Source organism: Carassius gibelio, chromosome A25, assembly GCF_023724105.1.
Source record: "Carassius gibelio isolate Cgi1373 ecotype wild population from Czech Republic chromosome A25, carGib1.2-hapl.c, whole genome shotgun sequence".
NCBI classification, from domain to species: Eukaryota; Metazoa; Chordata; class Actinopteri; order Cypriniformes; family Cyprinidae; genus Carassius; species Carassius gibelio.
This window is the reverse complement of record NC_068395.1, coordinates 13,231,631-13,250,725: the sequence shown is the minus strand read 5'-3', so window position 1 is coordinate 13,250,725 and position 19,095 is coordinate 13,231,631. Positions and strand designations below refer to the sequence as shown.

The following is a 19,095-nucleotide window of genomic DNA, read 5'->3' as shown; positions in this document are numbered from 1 at the left end:
TACATTCAGATCTAGAGAGAGTTCTGGATTGATGCTCACCTATGAGAGAAGGAGAGGGCAGTACACTAGGAAGATCTGAAAAGACTAGTGAGCCCCAGAGGGAGAAAAATAAATAAATAGGATATACATGTTTTAGTCTGATAGCTCAGCAGATCCTGGGAGTGGATTCCTCTTCAGACTCAAAGCTCCTGAAATATCCCGAGCTCATCCTCGTCAATTCCCCTTCTTTCTAGACGCATGTGTGTGTGTGTGTGTGTGTGTGAGAGAGCTTTGAACGGAAACAATGCTTAACACACCAAGATAAATTAAGTTAAGTTAAGTTAAATTAAATTAAATTAAGAAATGACTGCTGTAATAGATGCAATACAGTATTTATTCCTTAAAGTCATAGCAAACCACTAGTCATAGACAGGAAAAGAGTGGGACGACCAAACAAACACGAAAAAGGATTTTCCTCAAAAGCATTCGTTTAATGGTAGTGACTCTGCGATGATACATAATTCCCTTCAGGACATACATGCTGCATGAAACAAATGCTCACTTGAGGCACTCAAAGCAGAAAAGACATACGACTATGGCAAAAAGATAAATGACCGCACAGCTCTGACACATCCCTACGATAATTTAACAAAGAAACGTCTGGGAATTTAGGCCTCGCCCTCGAACATCTTCTTCCTGCCGTCCATACCGGCCTTGTCCTCGACGTTCTTACGCCAGTCGCCGACATCTGCAACCTGGATTATGAGAGAGCGATTGGGTGTGAAGCAATGGTAAGCATATTTGCACGTTCACAGATACAGAATATTATTTTGTTATCTTTTTGCTGCTATTCTAAAAAGTAATATATTCAGGGTTATATATATATATATATATATATATATATATATATATATATATATATATATATTCAGAAATTTAAGACTGTGTAAGACCAAGTAAATATCATTTTAAGCAATAAATTAAATGCAATTTGTTATGTCAATATAGTCACTAAATACTTCCTACAGATTTCCATTACTTTTTACTTATTTTACAAGAAATTAAAAAGTAGCTCATGTCTTGAATAGCTCTGCTCCTAAAGACTACAATATAGAATTTACTTTTCCTGTATCACATGGGGGGGGGGGAGTACCAATGATGTTTTAACAGCTTTGAACAAGGCTTACCCAATCAGACTTTATAGCTGATCCTTTTCATATCTGTTCTGTACTATAAGGGCATGGGAATAGTCACTCACCTCCTCTTTGACCTCCTTCTTGACTTGTTTGAGGTTGGATCTCAGATCCAGAGACACCTTGTGTTTGGAGCCCAGCAGAGCCTGGAGCATCTGATCAGCAGAGAGACGCACTTTCTTTAGCGCAGGTTTCTTGAACTTGCCCTGCAGGTCGACCACCTTGATCTTCAGATCCTCGATCTAGAAACACATTAAACCGCAGTCACAACAGAGCTCAGAGAACCCAGTGCATAGACTCAGCAGAAACATCATCACCAGCATAATAAGGGGTTTTTGAGTATCAGACATCACCTCTTTGTTGGCCTTGCCCACTTTGGACTCCAAGTCATATCTCTCCTCATCAATCTTGTCGATTTGATGGTGAAGTTTCTTGCACAGCTCCTAAGAAGCGATGTTTAAATAGTCAGCTACTGTTTCAAGATATTGTTTCAAGAGCGTGTAATACAGTCAGTCACCTGCACATACTTGAAGACATCTATGAAACACCTGGAATGCACTAATAAACATCTCAGCATACCTGACCATTAACAGCTAGCAATGTCAAGAAAAACATCAGTGTTTTACGATTAACATTTGAATAAGTGTTCATTATTACGTTTCATTTAAAGTTTTAGTAATTTGTTGTGCGTTTTGTCATTTATATCAGTTACGTCTAGATTTATTCATTTTAATTTCTGCTTTATGTTTGGTTATTTCAGTACATCAGCTTAATCTAAATGAAAATAAGAAATTTTGCCTTGGAAACTAGCTGAAATAAAAAAAATAAAATGGGGTAACATTTTAAAAAAGGGCTTAAAAAACAATGAGCAATACAATAAAAATTTGTTTCAGTTCTTTATTTATTAATCTTCGTTTAATGTTAATATATATATATATATATATATATATATATATATATATATGTGAGAATGTAAAAACATGTTTTCTGAATTGATTTAGCCTTCTGGACATGTCCTGGATGAGGAAACTGACCTGCAGTTCCTGTGTGGATCCGGGCAGGGACAGAGGGGGGCAGTTTTCTGACAGGTATTTCTCCTTATCTACCTTAATCTGAATGACTTCTTTCTCCATAATGCCCTTCGCAATGCTGAGCACCAAACTCTGTGGACGAATACATCACTGAGACCCTGAATCTCACACAACACCATCTCAGTGTTGCTTACATCAGTAAACACATACGTACAAAAACAGAAGCAGTCAGTGAAAAGCTAAAAGGCGCGAAATTCAAATATTGATTTATTTAACATTATATTATATTATATTATATTATATTATATTATATTATATTATATTATATTATATTATATTCCATGCAATATTTAATAATTAATTATTGCATTTTATATACATTAAAAGGCAGAAATTCTAATATTGATTTATTGTGGTCTTTAGTTATTATATTATATTATATAATCCACAAAAAGTAAAATATTGTTTACATGCAGTCAAAACAATTATTCTATTCTATTCTTTTCGACTCTATTCTATTATCAAAAGCATCTGTGCATTATTTACTCCACCTTGAGATGGTGCCGGCGGCTCGATGACATCTTTTTTCTGTCATGATAAGATAACGCAATTACAATTTAGCAAAACAAGAAAAGGTTCCCATTTCTGTAATATGAAATGCAAGCAACTGAGATATTCATATACTCACTCGGACATCTTGGCCACCTGTTTTCTTCACCCCTGCAAAAAACAGAGCAAAGAGCTCTTTTATGAATCGACTTGACAATGGTATGCATTATTTCAGCATGTGACCTTATGTGACGTGGAGAGACATCATATGGCGTGCATCGATATGCAATTGCATCATATAGCTCGTGTTATATTTTCTGCATTCCTAATTTGAAACTGGCACTCGGAAATGTCTTGTAAGTGTGCCCACTGCGATCCAGTACCCCAATCCCCCTGCTTCTGGAAAAATCTATGCAGATGCCAAAAATACAACCAGTCTGAAACCTTCATAAATCCCACAGATCAGATTTTGCTGTGTTTATATGTCTTACAGAAATATAATAGATCTCTTCAAAGGGGATCGACAGATATCTAGGAGGGCTTTTCCATGAATACTGGTTGTTTTGAATGTTTGTTTGTTTATTTCACATATGCGTCAATGCTATAATCAGAATGCATTAGAAATCCTATTCTGTCAGCATCTCAGCATTTTAGCAAAAATACCGTGCACTTAAAATATGTAATTATTGTGCCAAGCTCATTTTGACAGTCCAACATGCACTGCAATGAATTCAGCTGGCATATGGCATATGTCAAATTTAGGATTAAATCAATTCTGCATAGAATTACATATGTTTATTGATTTTCAAAACTAATGCTAAAATCACCTCTTTTTTTAAAAAAAAAAAAAATGTTTTGGGTAGCTTTAAACTGCTTACAGAAATATGTTTGTCATCCAAAAAATGCAGATGAAATCCAAACCAAAAGTTCCATAATTTCCAAGTGTATAATAACCCAAAAAACTGAGCAACAAAAATGTGGGACAAATGGAATTAAAGTCTTAAAGACAGACATTCTCCTCACCTATATGAGAAAGTAACTCAGCCGTGCAGACCTGAAAGAAGAATGCCTGAAGGAAGCAGAACACTTGCAGAAGAGCTGCGCTGAAGAACCGTATATAAGGCTGGCATCATCATACGGCTCCCCTCTTTATGGTAAGGAACTAAACACAGTTGGTTTGCCAGCCCCTTGAAATATCCACTTCTGATGTCTGCCAATCAGACCGCTTAAAATAGACGAATGTGAAAGACCAGATTTCCAGATGTCGGTATGATTCAACTACCAAGAAGAACTAGGTCAAGAGGGATGTTGGATGTGACCTGACGTTCCTCTGCCAGATGAAGTGATTAACATGCAGGTGTTTGGTGTTTCTGTGTTGCTCTTTTTGGGTTATAACCAAGAAAATTAATTTAAAAAGTAGTGTATAGTGTAAAAAGCAGTGGTTGAACCGACATCCTGTCTTGTAATGATCATGTTTCTTATATGCGTAATTAATAGAAACCACTTATTAATTGTGTTTCAAAGAGGTGCTCCCCCCTGCTTCGACTTAATATGATCCTGCGAAGTCAGCAGTGCTGACTAATAAACATAAGATCATTTACAAACACACAGTTGTTAAGCTGTGCACTATTTTCAGACTCTCCTCAGAGGGCATCCTTGTGCTGCTAGAGGATATATGTTATGTAATGTTTTATGTTTTTATTTTGGTCAAATTACAATTGTGGGTTATTTTTTAGATTTTTGAAGAAAGTCTATTATGCTCATCAAGGCTGCATTTAATGGATGAAAAATACAGTAAAATATTTTTACAATTGAAAAAAAAAACTCTTATATGTGAATATATTTCAAAAACTGAATTTATTGCTGTGATGCAAAGCTGAATTTTCAGCATCATTACTCTAGTCTTCAGTGATATGTGATCCTTCATAAATCATAATGATATGCTGATTTGCTGAAGTGCCACTGTTATGGGTTATGAAAGGTTCATATTTTGGTTCTGGGAGTCCCCAACAACAGGTTGACATTGCATGCAAGGTCAAAAAACACTTTCATTGTCCTATAATATATATATTTTTTTTTTACCTTACTTGCTCAACGACTCCCAGACAATTCGCTCAAGGATTCATTTTTTCCAAACCCCGCCTTTGTTTGACTCTAATCTGCAGTGATTGGTCTGATTTGTCTCGTTTTCATTTCATCATGTATGTAATGCCTGATAAAGCAGTGCTGCTTTGCGTACAGTGTTACCGGGGAAACTGCTATTTTTACTGCTCCAAAAGCGGCAACTAGTGGCAAAGAATGGATTTGCATTTTCATTCAGATCAACGCGAAAAGACCAACAAGCGGGCGGCAATATACTGATGGTTCAGGTGACGTCAACATGAAAAAGCTTGGGATAAAAACGACTCGTTTCAATGACTCAGAGTCGACTCTTTCTTTTGAGAGACAATAACTTTATACAAGGTGCACTTTTAGAGTAGGTTTTACATTTTGGTCATTTAAAAAAAAAGGTTGGATGTTTTAAGTGAATATTTGCAAACCATTTCACTTCTATAATGGGACATATTTTCCTTTGAAATTTGATATTTAATGAGAAAAAATATAGGGTGGGACTTGATTTTTTCCCTCAAAACCTGACTGGGTGATAAGTAGGAGATACATAAAAAATAATAATAATAATAATAATTTGGACACAAACCTAACCCAGGGTTGCAAAAAATGTGACATTCTTATCTGTTTTGCTTAAGCAAATACAAAAAAAAATATTAAATTCTATATTTAATTTCCTAGATTATGCATGCATAATCAGTTTTGGGGATAACACGTTACAAGTAACATGAGTTACGTAATCATATTACTCTTTTCAAAAAAGTAACCCTAGTTACTTTGTTCCCCCATTTATTGACTGACAAGTCTCCTGTCCCCATATTGAGAGAAACTGGAAGTACAGGGGCGTTGTGTGCACTGTGTGAACATGATGTAGTTCTAGACTAAATGTGAAATTGCATTAATTCATCCCAATCAAAAAAAAAAAAAAAAAAAAAAAATTTAAAACAGTGAAATGCTAACTTAGAGTATGACCCAAACCTGCAATAATTAAATATGTTAAATAACACATATGTATCTAATCCCATTTTATTAAATAATGTCTTTGTTGCAGACCTGTGATGATCCAGTTCAACCATACTAATTAGCAAAGATGACTTCAGATAAACTAACAGTTTTCAGTGCTCCATTGTTTTGCTGAAGAGTGTTGAACCTTCTTCTCCTGTGTTCTACTGTACAGTTGTGAATTTACTTTTCCATTAGCCTGAGGTTTATGCCTTACACTTTTTGGTGTGAAAGGGCTAATATTTATTTTTAGAGAGTAACGCAATATTGTAATGCATTATTTTTAAAAGTAACTTTCCCTAACACTGAGCACAATGATACAGTAGTTCAAAAATAGATGCAAACCGTAATCCAAGTTTGTTAATCATCATTAATCATCTGCACGCCTCCGCTGTAAACAAAGCAGTGCTGCGCTCATAAATGCTACTTTAGTATGCATTGTAGAGAGCCAAGATCATCGAAACTTTTCTGAGGACAGTTCCCATCAGAGATACATTCATATAAATACCCAGCCGAGGGAATAGTAAGGATTTTCTTCCAATGTTTAGCGTGGGAACCCTGCATATACAGTGCAAATTTTATGTTTGCATACAATACCTTGGAATAAAAAAAAAAAAAAAAAAAACATATTTCACTGAGGTAAGACTCCACTGACATTTAAACTTAATGAGGTATGTGACAACAATAATACTAAAATTGAACCGTTTATCAATGCATACTGCACACTGTATCATGTTGGGTAAAAAAATAAAAATTGTGATCAGTATCCTGTTCTGTCAGTTTCATGTTGTGTATGCAAACACGATGATGTGAATGTATTTAGGGTTGGAAGAAGCACATGCAGTATTACCTGCAGCTCCCTCCATGACCAGCAGATATCGCTAGAGAGATCTCCAAATCTTCATCCATCTCCCTTCCTCATTCGTAGTCCCTGAAGAAAAGCATATGCTTTTTTTTCTTTTACATAAGTATGTGTTTAGGGCATACTAAATTAATTTCCAAGGCAGATTTGATGAACGTGATGTCTATATTAAATTTCCACAGGTCATCTCTCTTTCTCAATTTGGGTGAAATTGGTGGCGTGTGTTTTTAAACAAGTTATTCTTTTCATGCTATGGTGAAGTCTATAAATCAGGGTCGTATATCTTACCTTTGATATGTTAGGCATGGATTTGTTTTGACCTCATGACTTGTTAGCAATGCTTTCATTTGAAACTGATAGTGACATAATCACTGCAAGTACAGCTTTGGCTACAACTTTTATTTCTTGGGAATTCTTGATATTAACATTACTTTTAAAATAGTTCTAAAAGTAATATACCAATAACTACCTACGGGAACACTAAAGAAATTAGATTGCGTAAATAAATCTTGATGATTCCTTCAAAACGAAATATGCAATAAGTATACATTATCTAAAAATTCCATAATGCAAAAACTATGTAGTCGTCATATCAGTATCAGTTTCATATAGGCTTAAGTAATTGCCTAGTTTAGTCATCATACATGCCTCAAGATCCTGGAAAAATGCATCTTTTACAATTTACATGAAATAGTATAGCGAAACAAACAATTGTCAAAGAAGCAGATATATTTTCTCACTTATTTTGTTAGATGTTAGCATAAACACATTTTGATTAAATGCAAACCAAGTGAAATCAGATCCCAAATAAGCTCCTCACAGTGGGATTCAAGTTTCTAAGTGTCAAATCATCACTTCATAAGTCATCGAGCGACACGCAAGCTGCACACGTTTTTTCTTAAGCCAAAGTCTAGAGATCATAATTTATAACTATTAAAAATTGAATTACACATTAAAGTAATTGTCACAATGACATGTTAAACAATGGTATTAAAAAATCCCTTGAAATCCATAACAAACACACATTTAAAATGCACACATGATGTTTACAACTGCAATAATAAAGCATTTTTATTATTGCAAAATTTGTATTTGTATTGTCACAGGCCTAACAGACATTTACTACTCAAGTAGATAAGATTACATGTCAATTTTGCTAGTTTGAATAGAGTTAGATGGATTAATAGTGGAATTACAGCTTTGATCCGGAAAGCAGGTTTTCGGCGTTAGATCCGGTAAAGAAAGAGTGCGTTAAATCCTTCAGATCCAAGGTAAGATTCAGGAGTTAATGGAGAGTCGATGGGTGCTCAAAGTGAAGAGCAGGATTCACACGCTGTTGAAGGCAATGGGAGTTTTAATGGCATTCTTTGATGGCTCAGCAAAACCTCATATATCTCTTTAAGGATCACTGTGCTGTGTCGCTAAGACCAGTTGGTCACAGCACACATCTGAAATTCATACCACAAATACCTTCCATGTTCCCTTCTTAAAAATAACTTCACCTTGACGTCATTCTTATTATTTGTTTATCCATTTATTTAATTAAGAATGTGAGTCCTCTGCTAGTTGTATAGTGATAGTTAATAAACTAATTTAAGAGAAACAAATACAGTTTAAGATGAAGAAATACACCAGAAAATGCATAGAGAGACGTGGGACTTGGATTTACTCACCCAATGATCCATCAATGAATATACAGGACATCATTCTGCAAGAATTATAAAATATTAGAAATATATTTTAACCTCACATTGACTACAAATGAAGACAAACAGTGATTTGAGAAATGAAGAATCTTACTTTAGATTTACGAGCAGTACCTGATTTAGACTTGAAGTTAGTTAAACTGAATTAAAGTAAAAAATAAATTAATTAATTAAAACCTTGTTTGCAACCAATTTTACTTTCATAGAAGTGGCAGCTTTCAGTGTGCAATTGGATATTCCATGTGAAAAAAATGTAGGGTGACTCCGTGAAAGATAAAAACTGAACTGTCGGTATGAGGGCCTGAAAAATAAAACGATAAAGATCTTTTTTTTAAATCATTATTTGGTGTATTTGGCGTAACATAATATATTTACATGCTTTAATGTTTAAAAAACATTATTTTTCAAATAATGTACATTATTGTAGGTCCTCTATGCCCCGCCTCTCTCAAACATTTTCGTCGAAGTCCCTTCTCCCGACAAGGAGAGTTTGCTCTGATTGGCCAACTGACACAGTGCATTGTGATTCGCCGAATACTGCAAGCACTCGTCAAAAAGTAACGCCCCTTTCCAAAATAAATGTAAAGAGAGTTAATAATGTCCTTAGTTTTACCATCAGTTCAAGCCCGAAAGAGGAACAGAGTCGCGAGACAGACACAGTGATGAAGCTCGTATGTGTTTGCAGTACACAAGCCACGGACGGTTAAGACAGCTGACTCCACTGTGATATGATACTCTCATTCTCACACACATACGCGATGTGCAAAACTCCGCATTTGAACAGTCAATAACAAATACTTAAACTAATAACAAGACATACTTACAGTAGCTGATTCAGAAGAGCAGATTGTCGTAGCAAAGTCAGAATAACCTCGTCTCTTAGGTTTATTAAGCGGTTGTGCATAAAATGTGTTGCTGTTCGGTTCTGTAATCTTAAAGATTCCTAAATGCATCTTCTTCCAGAAGGCCAAATAAAGTGCTTATTCTATCTCCTAGATACACACAGCATCTCCCTGACATGACTGCTTCAACACTAACTGCGTTACTGAAACCACGCCTTCTTTATTTAGTGAACATTTGGGCAGCATTACATAAATATTTCCACATAGTGATGTAGAGATGTGGGGCGTGTTTAAACGAGGTGTTTCAGGAGGGCATGGCAAAGTCTTAACTTTGATAAAGAATATCTTTTTGGATGCGAGACTTTAGTCTTTGAAACTTTACAGATCGTCTTTATGCACCAAGAGCTTGTAACCCTCCAAAGAGAAAGGAAAAATTTAAATTGCATCATATGACCCCTTTAACTGAAAAGGAAAGTCATTTTAACATTATCAAATAGATCACAATAAGACCAGGAATGTCTACTAAATACTAAATGGGGCTGAATATGTAAACCTTAAGCAATTTTGTAAAAAAAATATGACAATTTAAAGGTTACAGGTTGATAGTAAAAAGAAAAAAAAAGTTACATAAAAAAGCAGAAAGCAACAATTAGTACAGTTGGGTTCTTTGTTTAGAAAAGGCATAATTTTGACAAACAATCAATCTGTATTATGAACTGAACCATTCATTGTTGGAGAGAGTTTTGACTGGCATTTCTATGCACTATAAACTGAACAGATAAACACATTTCCTTTATGTACTGCATTTTATTCAGATCCAAGTCAGAAAGAAATCATTGTGAAACACTCATCAAAAACCTCTTCAAGATTCAGATTCAAACATCTTCTTCCTGCCGCCCATACCAGTCTTATCCTCAATGTTCTTACGCCAGTCGCCAACGTCACGCAACTCTTTATCCTGTGAATGAGAGTAAGATTTTCAGCTTTTTGGAAGTTCTTGACCTTATCATCTAATAACCTAAATTTGGTCGTCTTTTGTACTCACCTCCTCTTTGACCTCCTTCTTGACTTGTTTGAGGTTGGCTCTCAGGTCCATGGAGACCTTGTGCTTGGAGCCCAGCAGAGCCTGGAGCATAGCGTCGGCCGACATGCGCACTTTCTTCAGAGGAGGCTTCTTGAACTTGCCCTTCAGGTCGATGATCTTGATGTTTAAGTCTTTAACCTGAAACAAACGAAAAATTATCTAAAGACCACCTTGTTCATGGACCGCACAGAAAGAGATATAAAAAAAAACGTCTTACCTCATTCACGACCATGATGGCTTTGTGCTCTAAAATATATCTCTCCTCGTCAATAACCTCGATTTTTGCATGTAACTCTTTGCAAAGCTCCTGTTGACCGAATAAAGTTTACGATTAAACTTTGAATTTCCCCAAATGTTCAACGTCTAGTTGTAGTAATAATAACTGAATTGGACCTGTAGTTCTTGTTTGGAGCTTGGGCATGACAAGGGAGGACAATGATCTTCCATGTATCTCTTCCTCTCCTCCTCCTTCACCATCGCCTCTGCTTCCAGTAAATCTTTTGCAACCTGGAGCATCATGCTCTACAAGCAAATATGGCTCAATAAGAATCCTTCTTCTTTTTCTTTTGTATGGAACTGTTTGACGTTGGGTTGTTTCAATAAGACATGATCTCTTACCTTTAGGCTGTGTTTTTTACTACTAGACATTCGTTTCCTTAGCAGGAGGAAAAATAAAAAGACTTTACATTAGGATATTGATTTCTCTGTTGCACTACCATAGTTAGATTGTACTTTGTTAGGACTGATCTACAATATTTAGCACAGCACTGATAATTCTCAAACATTGTGGTTAGTGTTTATTCTAAACCTTAAAGCCAAAGTTGTTCAACTTTTGCAGGAAATACAGCCCAAACCGCTTAAAGTACATATTTTTTTTATTGGCCTTTTATCTATTGCATGCGTTGAACTATATAGCCATATGGTGTCATGCTATGTGTTGATTATCGTACATAGTGTCATGAGAAAAACTACTGGAAGAACACCCACACACACTGAATGACGGAATCAAGATGGCATACTGTACTTACTCAGACATTTTCGAGAGTTTATTTGCACCTTTTTGACAGAAATATAACAGAGAAATGCATCAGAGCTGTGGCACAGTGTGTTATGCTTATGTTCAAAACATATTAGAGCCATCAGTTGCTATCCTGCTCCCTATCTGAACCCTACTGTACAATAAAGTAAACTGATAAAGCTCAAAAAAATAAATAAAAGTTGAACTAGAGGACCATCCATAAAAAAAAAAAAAAATGCTATTCAAGTGTATCAACACAAATGCACCCAGCCGTATCACCCTGTAGCCCAAGACTGGTTACCCACTGAGGCTAAGCAAGGTTGCGCTTGGTCAGTTCCTGGATGGGAGACCACTTGGGAAAACTATTTCTATTGTCCTCTTGCATTATCAGCACATGTTCTTCCTGTTTAACACTGTAAAGCTGCTTTGACACAACCTGTATTGTATAAAGCGCTGTATAAAACAGGTGACTTGACTTGAAGGGTTTGTGAGGCCAGTAGCTGGTGCTCATCCTGTGGTCTGTTTGGGTTCTAATGCCCCAATATAGAGACATGGACACTATACTGTAAAAAGCACCATTCTTCAGATGAGATGTTAAAATGAGGTGTTGACTCTCTGTGGTCATTAAAAATCCCATGACACCCAATTCCCTACATTGGCCCCTATCAATCATGGCTTCCTAGTAATCCCCATCCACTGTACTGTTGGTGGTGGAGGAGAGGACCCCTGATATGATTGTAAAGAGCTTTGGGTGTACATTAGTACACAGTCAAACGCTATATAAAAATGCCTCATTCATTCTTTCATTCAAATGCTTCTTAACATTGCCACAAGGGGCACTATAGCGTACATTAGCACAAACTTTTACAGTGAGTTATTCTGTTGTCACGGTGGAGCAACATTTTGAAAATAATCTTGCTGTGAAAGTTTACGTCTGAATACTAACAGTACATCCCCTCCCCGTGAGTAATGAGGTTCGTTACCATCAAATAAGGCCACGAATCACACACTTTAGTGAGTATTTTTCTAGAGTGTTTTCTGTCAACTAATTCTAAACTGGATAACACAGTTCTGACTAATTGTCAGTGGACAACTACTTCATGTTAAGAATCCAGTGGTGTTTAGCCAAGGTTTGTTTCTTGAAAAATTTTCCCAGAAGGCCATTTTATTTTTCTTTGTTGCATTCGCTCCACCAGTAGGAACACTGAAGTGAGGTAAACCATCCGATGGTGACGTCATTTAAGCGTGTCATTCAGTGTCAACAACTGGAGGATGGAGGACTGAGAAGTTCCTAAAACTTAAATTGTTGGTGTGAACACACTAAAAAAACTGGTATTTCCACCAAGAGTTTTAGAAATTATGAAAATGTTCCTTTGGTGCCACTGTTTGGAAAGGGTACCACGCTAGTGACAGCTTTTGTACCATTTTTCTGAGAGTGTAGACATTGCATGTGGACACAATCCAATGGCACCAAATCCACAGACATTCTGATTGTGTGACCTCTCTGCACCGCCCTTAATAGCAAGAGTTGTGTAGACTCAAGAGGACCACATAGTTCCCAAACCTCTTTGACTCATCCGAGAGGATTTTCTCTAGGAGCTCGCTGCAATATGATCTCAAGGCCAGTACATCAGCTGCAGACACAGCCCCATTCTCAAGTGCATCTCTGGGATGTCAAAGATATGACATCCCTGCTCTCCTTTATTCCCCCACTAAACAACAGTCTCAAATGTCTTTCTTAATATACGCCTGCTCTGAGAGACAGACCGGACTAACTGGCTAACTGATGACAAACTGATTGACTAATTTAGTACACTTAAATGGACTCTTAATGCCTCAATGACATACTTAGAAAGCTACGAAGACAACAGTCAGGTCACATTAGGCTATTTGAAGAAAGGCTATTCTAAGTAGCCAGGGAAGAATATTGAGGACTTGTTTAGCAGAAACACATGGCAGAATAGATCAAGTAGTACAGTGGTGTTCTTGTGTAAGAGTCTGGTAAACATACTCTTAAAAGTCAGGACTAATCAGGTCTCGGCGGAAATATTTGAATATTCCAGATGTTCCAGAAGGTTAAGCCATTTCAAACCATTACACAATACGGCTAAGATTAACTAAAAGGTCTTTGTGGATAGTGAACATTGTCCTTTAGATTAAAAAGTACTGCAATTTAGTTTTAGATGAGACCGTTTTGTAAATCAGTTGTTAAGGAGAACCGTAAGTAGGTGCAGACAGGGGGAGTAAGACTTCAGGATCAGTTTCAAATTTATGTTTGGGTTGGTGTTTACTTTCCTATGACCACTTCAGCAGTCAATACATCAAACCTGACCTCAGCCATTAGGTGACCAATCGAAATGTTTTCTTTACTTTTTAGTATGGTGTTTCCAGAATAAAAGACTTCAGATGAGTCAAAAAAAACCTAACTTTCATGAGTTAGAATTACCAACAATGATCATACAACGTTGTGAGGACTATCTGAAGATATTGTCACCAATCATGAACCAATCATTAACTACAACAACGAATTTATACATTACATTCATGTTCTCAGCAGGTGCCTTCTTACGATAGTAACTAATAAACCAACCCCCATGACAACCTTCTCCATCACCACATCAATCCCACAAACTAAGGTTTACAACTTCCAACAAAATTCTACAAAGAATGGTATTTGCAAGGCTAAGACAATGAAGCAAGAGAACTGCTCTCACCTTTCTAGGAGAACAGAGGAACGTCTTCTAGGGACAGATGGTTGTCAAAAAGAAACACAGGCAATGGACGTGTTAAGAAGATATATATATTGCATTCTCTGATCTCTCTGTAAATCCACGGTTTCTCTTTATGGAAGTGGATTATCCGCCACACCAATGAGCTGACAAGGTCATGAAATACGGCACTATCCCTCCTTCACTGCGCCATCAGTATAAATAACCCATCCTTCAAGCCATTCTTTTATTCTGAGGATGACTTTCTCACAAAGGCCTTTTTGTGTCACAAGTATCTATCTATTTATCTATATATCTATCTATCTGTGGTAGATTGTGTAGATTATACCTTCAGGGTTGTGTGTTCGGCATCCTCCAGTTTCGGGTCAGTTTCTTGTAGGTGCCAGGAAGGTGTCACTATAACCTGTTGTATTTAATCGTAATAAAATGTGTTAACAGCTTTTATTCAGTCATAAACCAAATGGATAATACAAACTGATGATAAATACTTACTTGTTCCACAAATCCGTGAGGAAATAATGTAAAATATAAGGCTGGTTACAAAGTGGTTAATTGGACAAAATGAACACAGGACTTAATTCTTGCTTTACTGTTTTAATGATCGTGTATGACATTGAGACATGGGCTGAGAATACACAGTACCAGTGTTGAACAGAAAACTAAGGGATCATATTTACTTTTGATAGCGTTCTCGTAATATCAAATTTAAATGAATGTGTTATAAGTACACAAACAGATTATCGCACACAAAAGACATCGTTTTAGACCAATTCTAGCTTAGCAGCACATTGAACTTCAGAAAAATAATAAATATTAAGCCTCGGCCTCAAACATCTTCTTCCTGCCGTCCATCCCAGCCTTGTCCTCAACATTCTTACGCCAGTCACCAACATCACGCAGTTCCTTATCCTATGAAATGTAAATGAAAGACATTTGTTCAGTAATCGAAAACATTTAATGCCCATTCACACCAAGCACGATAACTATAAAGATAATGATAAAGATATAGTTCTAAAAATCATTCTCAGTGTTAACGAATAGTCCACAGAGAAACGATATCGCTGGAATCACTTTCAAAATGATCTATCTCCAGCTGATGAATGATACAAACGTTGACAGCCAATCAGAATCCACCCTGCTATAATGAGAATTAAATGAGGCAGACGCATGTGCGCTTAGAATAAACAGACGATATCGTTTACTGGTGTGGACACTAATATCGTTATCTTTATAGTTATCGTTCTTGTTGTGAACCAGGCTTAAGGGTCTAAGATCAGCATCTTTCAGAATTTAGAAGGTTCTAAGCTCTTTTGGACCAAGAAATACAGGAACTAGGGCTGCACGATGTGTCGTTTAATCATCGATATCGCGATGTACAAATCCACGATAGTCACATCGCAGGATGTGCGATGTAGGCTGACGTAGTTGATCCGTTATTCATTAACTGTATGGGCCAGCTGCTCCCCGGCCCTTGACGAATGTGATTCGCGGAGAGCGCGAGAGAGAGAGAGAGAGAGAGAGAGAGAGAGACACATGCGAGCCCCCGAGAGAGAGAGCGAGAGAGAGAGACATAGAAGGAGAGAGAGAGAGAGAGATTAATCAATTGAAACGATGTCGATGTTTAAATCATTTAAATGAGAATGTAAGTGTGCTCACCCCATTTTTGTTTGAAAAAAAAAATAGATTAGATTTCATATTGCAATATATATCGCAGAAAAATAAAATATCGCAATGTCATTTTTTCCCAATATCGTGCAGCCCTAACAGGAACCTCGAGGAAAATGAATACGATGCAGTTTAACGCTCACCTCCTCTTTGACCTCCTTCTTGACTTGCTTCAGGTTGGCTCTCAGATCCAGAGACACCTTGTGCTTGGAGCCCAGCAGAGCCTGGAGCATCGCGTCGGCCGACATGCGCACCTTCCTCAGAGTTGGCTTCTTGAACTTGCCCTTCAGGTCAATAACTTTGATATTCAGGTCTTCGATCTACAGTCAGTCAGAGGGCCGTCAGTATAAAAACTACAAGACAAACCACAAACTGGACCAGAATAAGATTTAGATGACATCTTACCTCCTTCGCACACTTGTTGACTTTCATTTCCAGGTCATATCTCTCTTCGTCAGTGACATCAATTTTGTGGTGAAGCTCCCTGCACAGTTCCTATAAACAATAAGAACAGAGATTTTCGTTATCTATTTACCATGTTTTTCATTATTAACTTTTTCAGAAGGTGAATTTATTGTACCTGTAATGCCTGTGTGCCTGAAGGTAAAGACAGAGGCTGGCAGATCTCTGCCATGTATCTCTGCCTCTCCACCTCTCTGTCTTTTACTTCCTGTTCCAGTATACCTTTAGCGATGGAAAGCATCAAGCTCTGGGACACAGAGAGGCTGGGTGTCATTGGTACTCAATAATGGGCATTCAATTATGTTTTAATTTGAATCATGCATTACCTTTAGATGATGCTTGCGACTCGATGACATTTTTTTCCTGAGTGGTTTTGAAATCATTAAAATATATTTTGTTGAAGCAGTAAATAATCACCACAAGGCACTTCACAGTTTATTTTATTTTTTTAGCCCATTATATATTAATAGAAAATATTAAATGTCTGTTAGTTGAGGTAGATAATGATAATCTAATAAAGGAAATTAAAATATGCACTTACTCCGACATCTTGGATGAATTTAGTTTTTGGCCCTGTGAAATAAGACACCCAATTTACAATTAACACAAAACGCTGGTAATATTACAGAATGCAATAACCATTTGTTCTCAAGTAAAACGACTTTTGGGTTGCATTGGATAATGTTTTAACAACATGGACGTTATCTGCTAAATGACAAGTAACCAAACTTACCACCAATCATCACTATTTTCAAATAAGGCCATGATGAAGTCTTCTGTTCTAAAGTGAATCATATGCTATTTTTGCGCAGAAAATCTCTAGAGATGCTCTGTGCTAAGCCCGTTTCTGGGTGATAATCAAAATCATGACCCCACCTCTATTCCTTCCCTCCCAATCATCTGAAACTGATCTAACAAAACCATGACATCAATTTTTTTCAAAACCATCCACTTATTTAAAGCCTGAGCCGAATATGAATTTTTGACACAATGATCAAAATATACAGCAAGGCAAGATTCACCCAATTAAAAATTCTGTAATTTACTAATTTACTCCCATATTATATTATATTATATTATATTATATTATATTATATTATATTATATTATATTATATTATATTTCATTTAAATATTCAATAAATTTAATAAATAACGTTAGAACCACTTTTTATTTTATTTATTTATTTTTTACTGTAAAACATGAATTTTCCAACTGGGATCAACACAGTAAATTAAAATTGCTCAAAACTAAACTATTATCAACACTCTAATCTACTTTGTATTTCAGGATTACTTTCAGAATGCAATTTACAATGCCAGGTCTAAAGTTTGACAATGAGTATCCCTGTGATAATGTGAGGAAATATGTAGTAAAGGCCTTTACATTTGAACTATGCCAGCATAGATTTAAGCCATAGCATCGTCTAAATCGCCAAAGAGATCCCTGTGCGTCATTTAGACCCGCCGACTGAACCCTAATATTTATTTAAAGATTAAATCTTGACAGCAGAATAAACACTGGCATATCACCTTCCAATCCTAAAAGCTGAATCGGATAGCATTTCCAAAACTCAAATCAACACTACATTACATTTCAGCTACCAAATGTCTATCCCAAAATAGCGCAATGATTTTTCAAAAGCAGTTTTCAGTATTTCCAGTAAGGATGCAGAATTAATGTCTCATGACAAATAAAATATAATTAAACAGGATAATGGATTTACCAACTCAACGAGCTCTTTTGCAAGAACTCTGAACAATTCTGTCAAACCCACAAACCAACTTGCCCTTTTACAAAAATAAAAAATAAGAACAATTAAACAGCAAAACACATTTCAAACACATCAAAAATAGCAAATCCTGAAATTCCACAAAGAATAATTGACTGTCAACACCAAAAAAAATTTTAACTGGCTAAAATGCATCTAGATGCAATTCCAACAGCCTAAAGACATGAACAATATGATAAGCAAAAGAAAACTGCATCTTACTTATGAGCCGAGGCAGACACAGCCAGAAGAATGGAGGAAGAATATGGTCTCTGTGGGCAGTGGGCATCATAAGTATATTGTATTCCCCCATGACCAAGGAAAACCCATCTGTTTATGGTAGTAGATGCAATCTCAGAGCCAATAGGCTCTCAAACACCTGAAACACTATCTCAAATCCCTCATCTCCACCCGAACCCCCTGCATATAAATAACCCCTCTTTAGATTGTGTATATTTTTAATCTAAGAGAAGCCCACACGAGGTAGAGATTATGGTTAAAAAAGCATTTATTCTGCTTTGCATATACAGTCAAAATCTTATTTAACCATCACTTTTAAAGCAAAAGGTATAGTGCCCCAGAAATATTTTAGAATAAGTTTTGACTTTATTCTAAAAATTTAATAAATAAATTTAAAAATGAATGAAAATTAAAGAAAAAGAAACGTATTGTTCAGTTTTCTTTTTTCTTTTCTTTTTTTTTGTCTGAAACATACAGTAAATTCAGAAATAATATTTTTATTTTGTTAGCCGGGTGAATATTATTTTTGCAAAAGCTCAGTTTATGAATAATAATTAGATCACTTGGTTAGGTTTGCCCATTGGGCGAATGTCACACAAAATGAATATTCAAAATAGTTAAATCCCAACTTGAAGGCACAATGTGCAGATAAATTGTTATGACTAGGGATGGGAATTGTAGATTGTGGTTCATTTGACAATTCTTTTAGAAATATATATTTTTTTCTAATTCTTATTGTTGACCACAGAATAACTGCAATTCTAAGACCCCAGAAGAAAGATCTAGAGGGAACACATAGAAAAATAGCCATGTGACAAACAAATAGACATCATTCATATATAAAAATTAGTTC

The 19,095-nt window shown here is 36.1% G+C and overlaps 3 protein-coding genes across 4 annotated transcripts; all 3 read right to left on the bottom strand.

Annotated features, from left to right (window-relative positions):
• Positions 1–449: 449 nt before the first annotated feature.
• Positions 450–3,874, bottom strand: LOC127947453 (troponin I, fast skeletal muscle). The gene is made up of 7 exons (XM_052544575.1): positions 3,776–3,874; positions 2,892–2,923; positions 2,755–2,791; positions 2,207–2,335; positions 1,526–1,615; positions 1,238–1,414; positions 450–734 (listed from the first exon to the last, which is right to left on the bottom strand). The coding sequence occupies exons 2-7, from the start codon at positions 2,897–2,899 to the stop codon at positions 648–650; spliced, it is 528 nt and encodes a 175-aa protein (XP_052400535.1). The 5' UTR covers positions 2,900–2,923; positions 3,776–3,874; the 3' UTR covers positions 450–647.
• Positions 3,875–9,922: 6,048 nt separating this feature from the next.
• tnni2a.2 (troponin I type 2a (skeletal, fast), tandem duplicate 2) lies at positions 9,923–14,181 on the bottom strand. Of its 2 annotated transcripts, none has more exons than XM_052544572.1 (7): positions 14,094–14,181; positions 11,386–11,416; positions 10,976–11,012; positions 10,751–10,879; positions 10,575–10,664; positions 10,319–10,495; positions 9,923–10,231 (listed from the first exon to the last, which is right to left on the bottom strand). In XM_052544572.1, the coding sequence occupies exons 2-7, from the start codon at positions 11,391–11,393 to the stop codon at positions 10,136–10,138; spliced, it is 537 nt and encodes a 178-aa protein (XP_052400532.1). In that variant the 5' UTR covers positions 11,394–11,416; positions 14,094–14,181; the 3' UTR covers positions 9,923–10,135. The 2 variants fall into 2 exon arrangements, with proteins under 2 accessions (XP_052400532.1, XP_052400533.1); XM_052544573.1 differs by having other exon boundaries at positions 11,386–11,413; positions 14,090–14,162.
• Positions 14,182–14,703: 522 nt separating this feature from the next.
• Positions 14,704–18,313, bottom strand: LOC127947451 (troponin I, fast skeletal muscle-like). The gene is made up of 7 exons (XM_052544571.1): positions 18,225–18,313; positions 16,773–16,804; positions 16,558–16,594; positions 16,350–16,478; positions 16,175–16,264; positions 15,913–16,089; positions 14,704–15,013 (listed from the first exon to the last, which is right to left on the bottom strand). The coding sequence occupies exons 2-7, from the start codon at positions 16,778–16,780 to the stop codon at positions 14,918–14,920; spliced, it is 537 nt and encodes a 178-aa protein (XP_052400531.1). The 5' UTR covers positions 16,781–16,804; positions 18,225–18,313; the 3' UTR covers positions 14,704–14,917.
• Between the last annotated feature and the right edge of the window lie 782 nt (positions 18,314–19,095).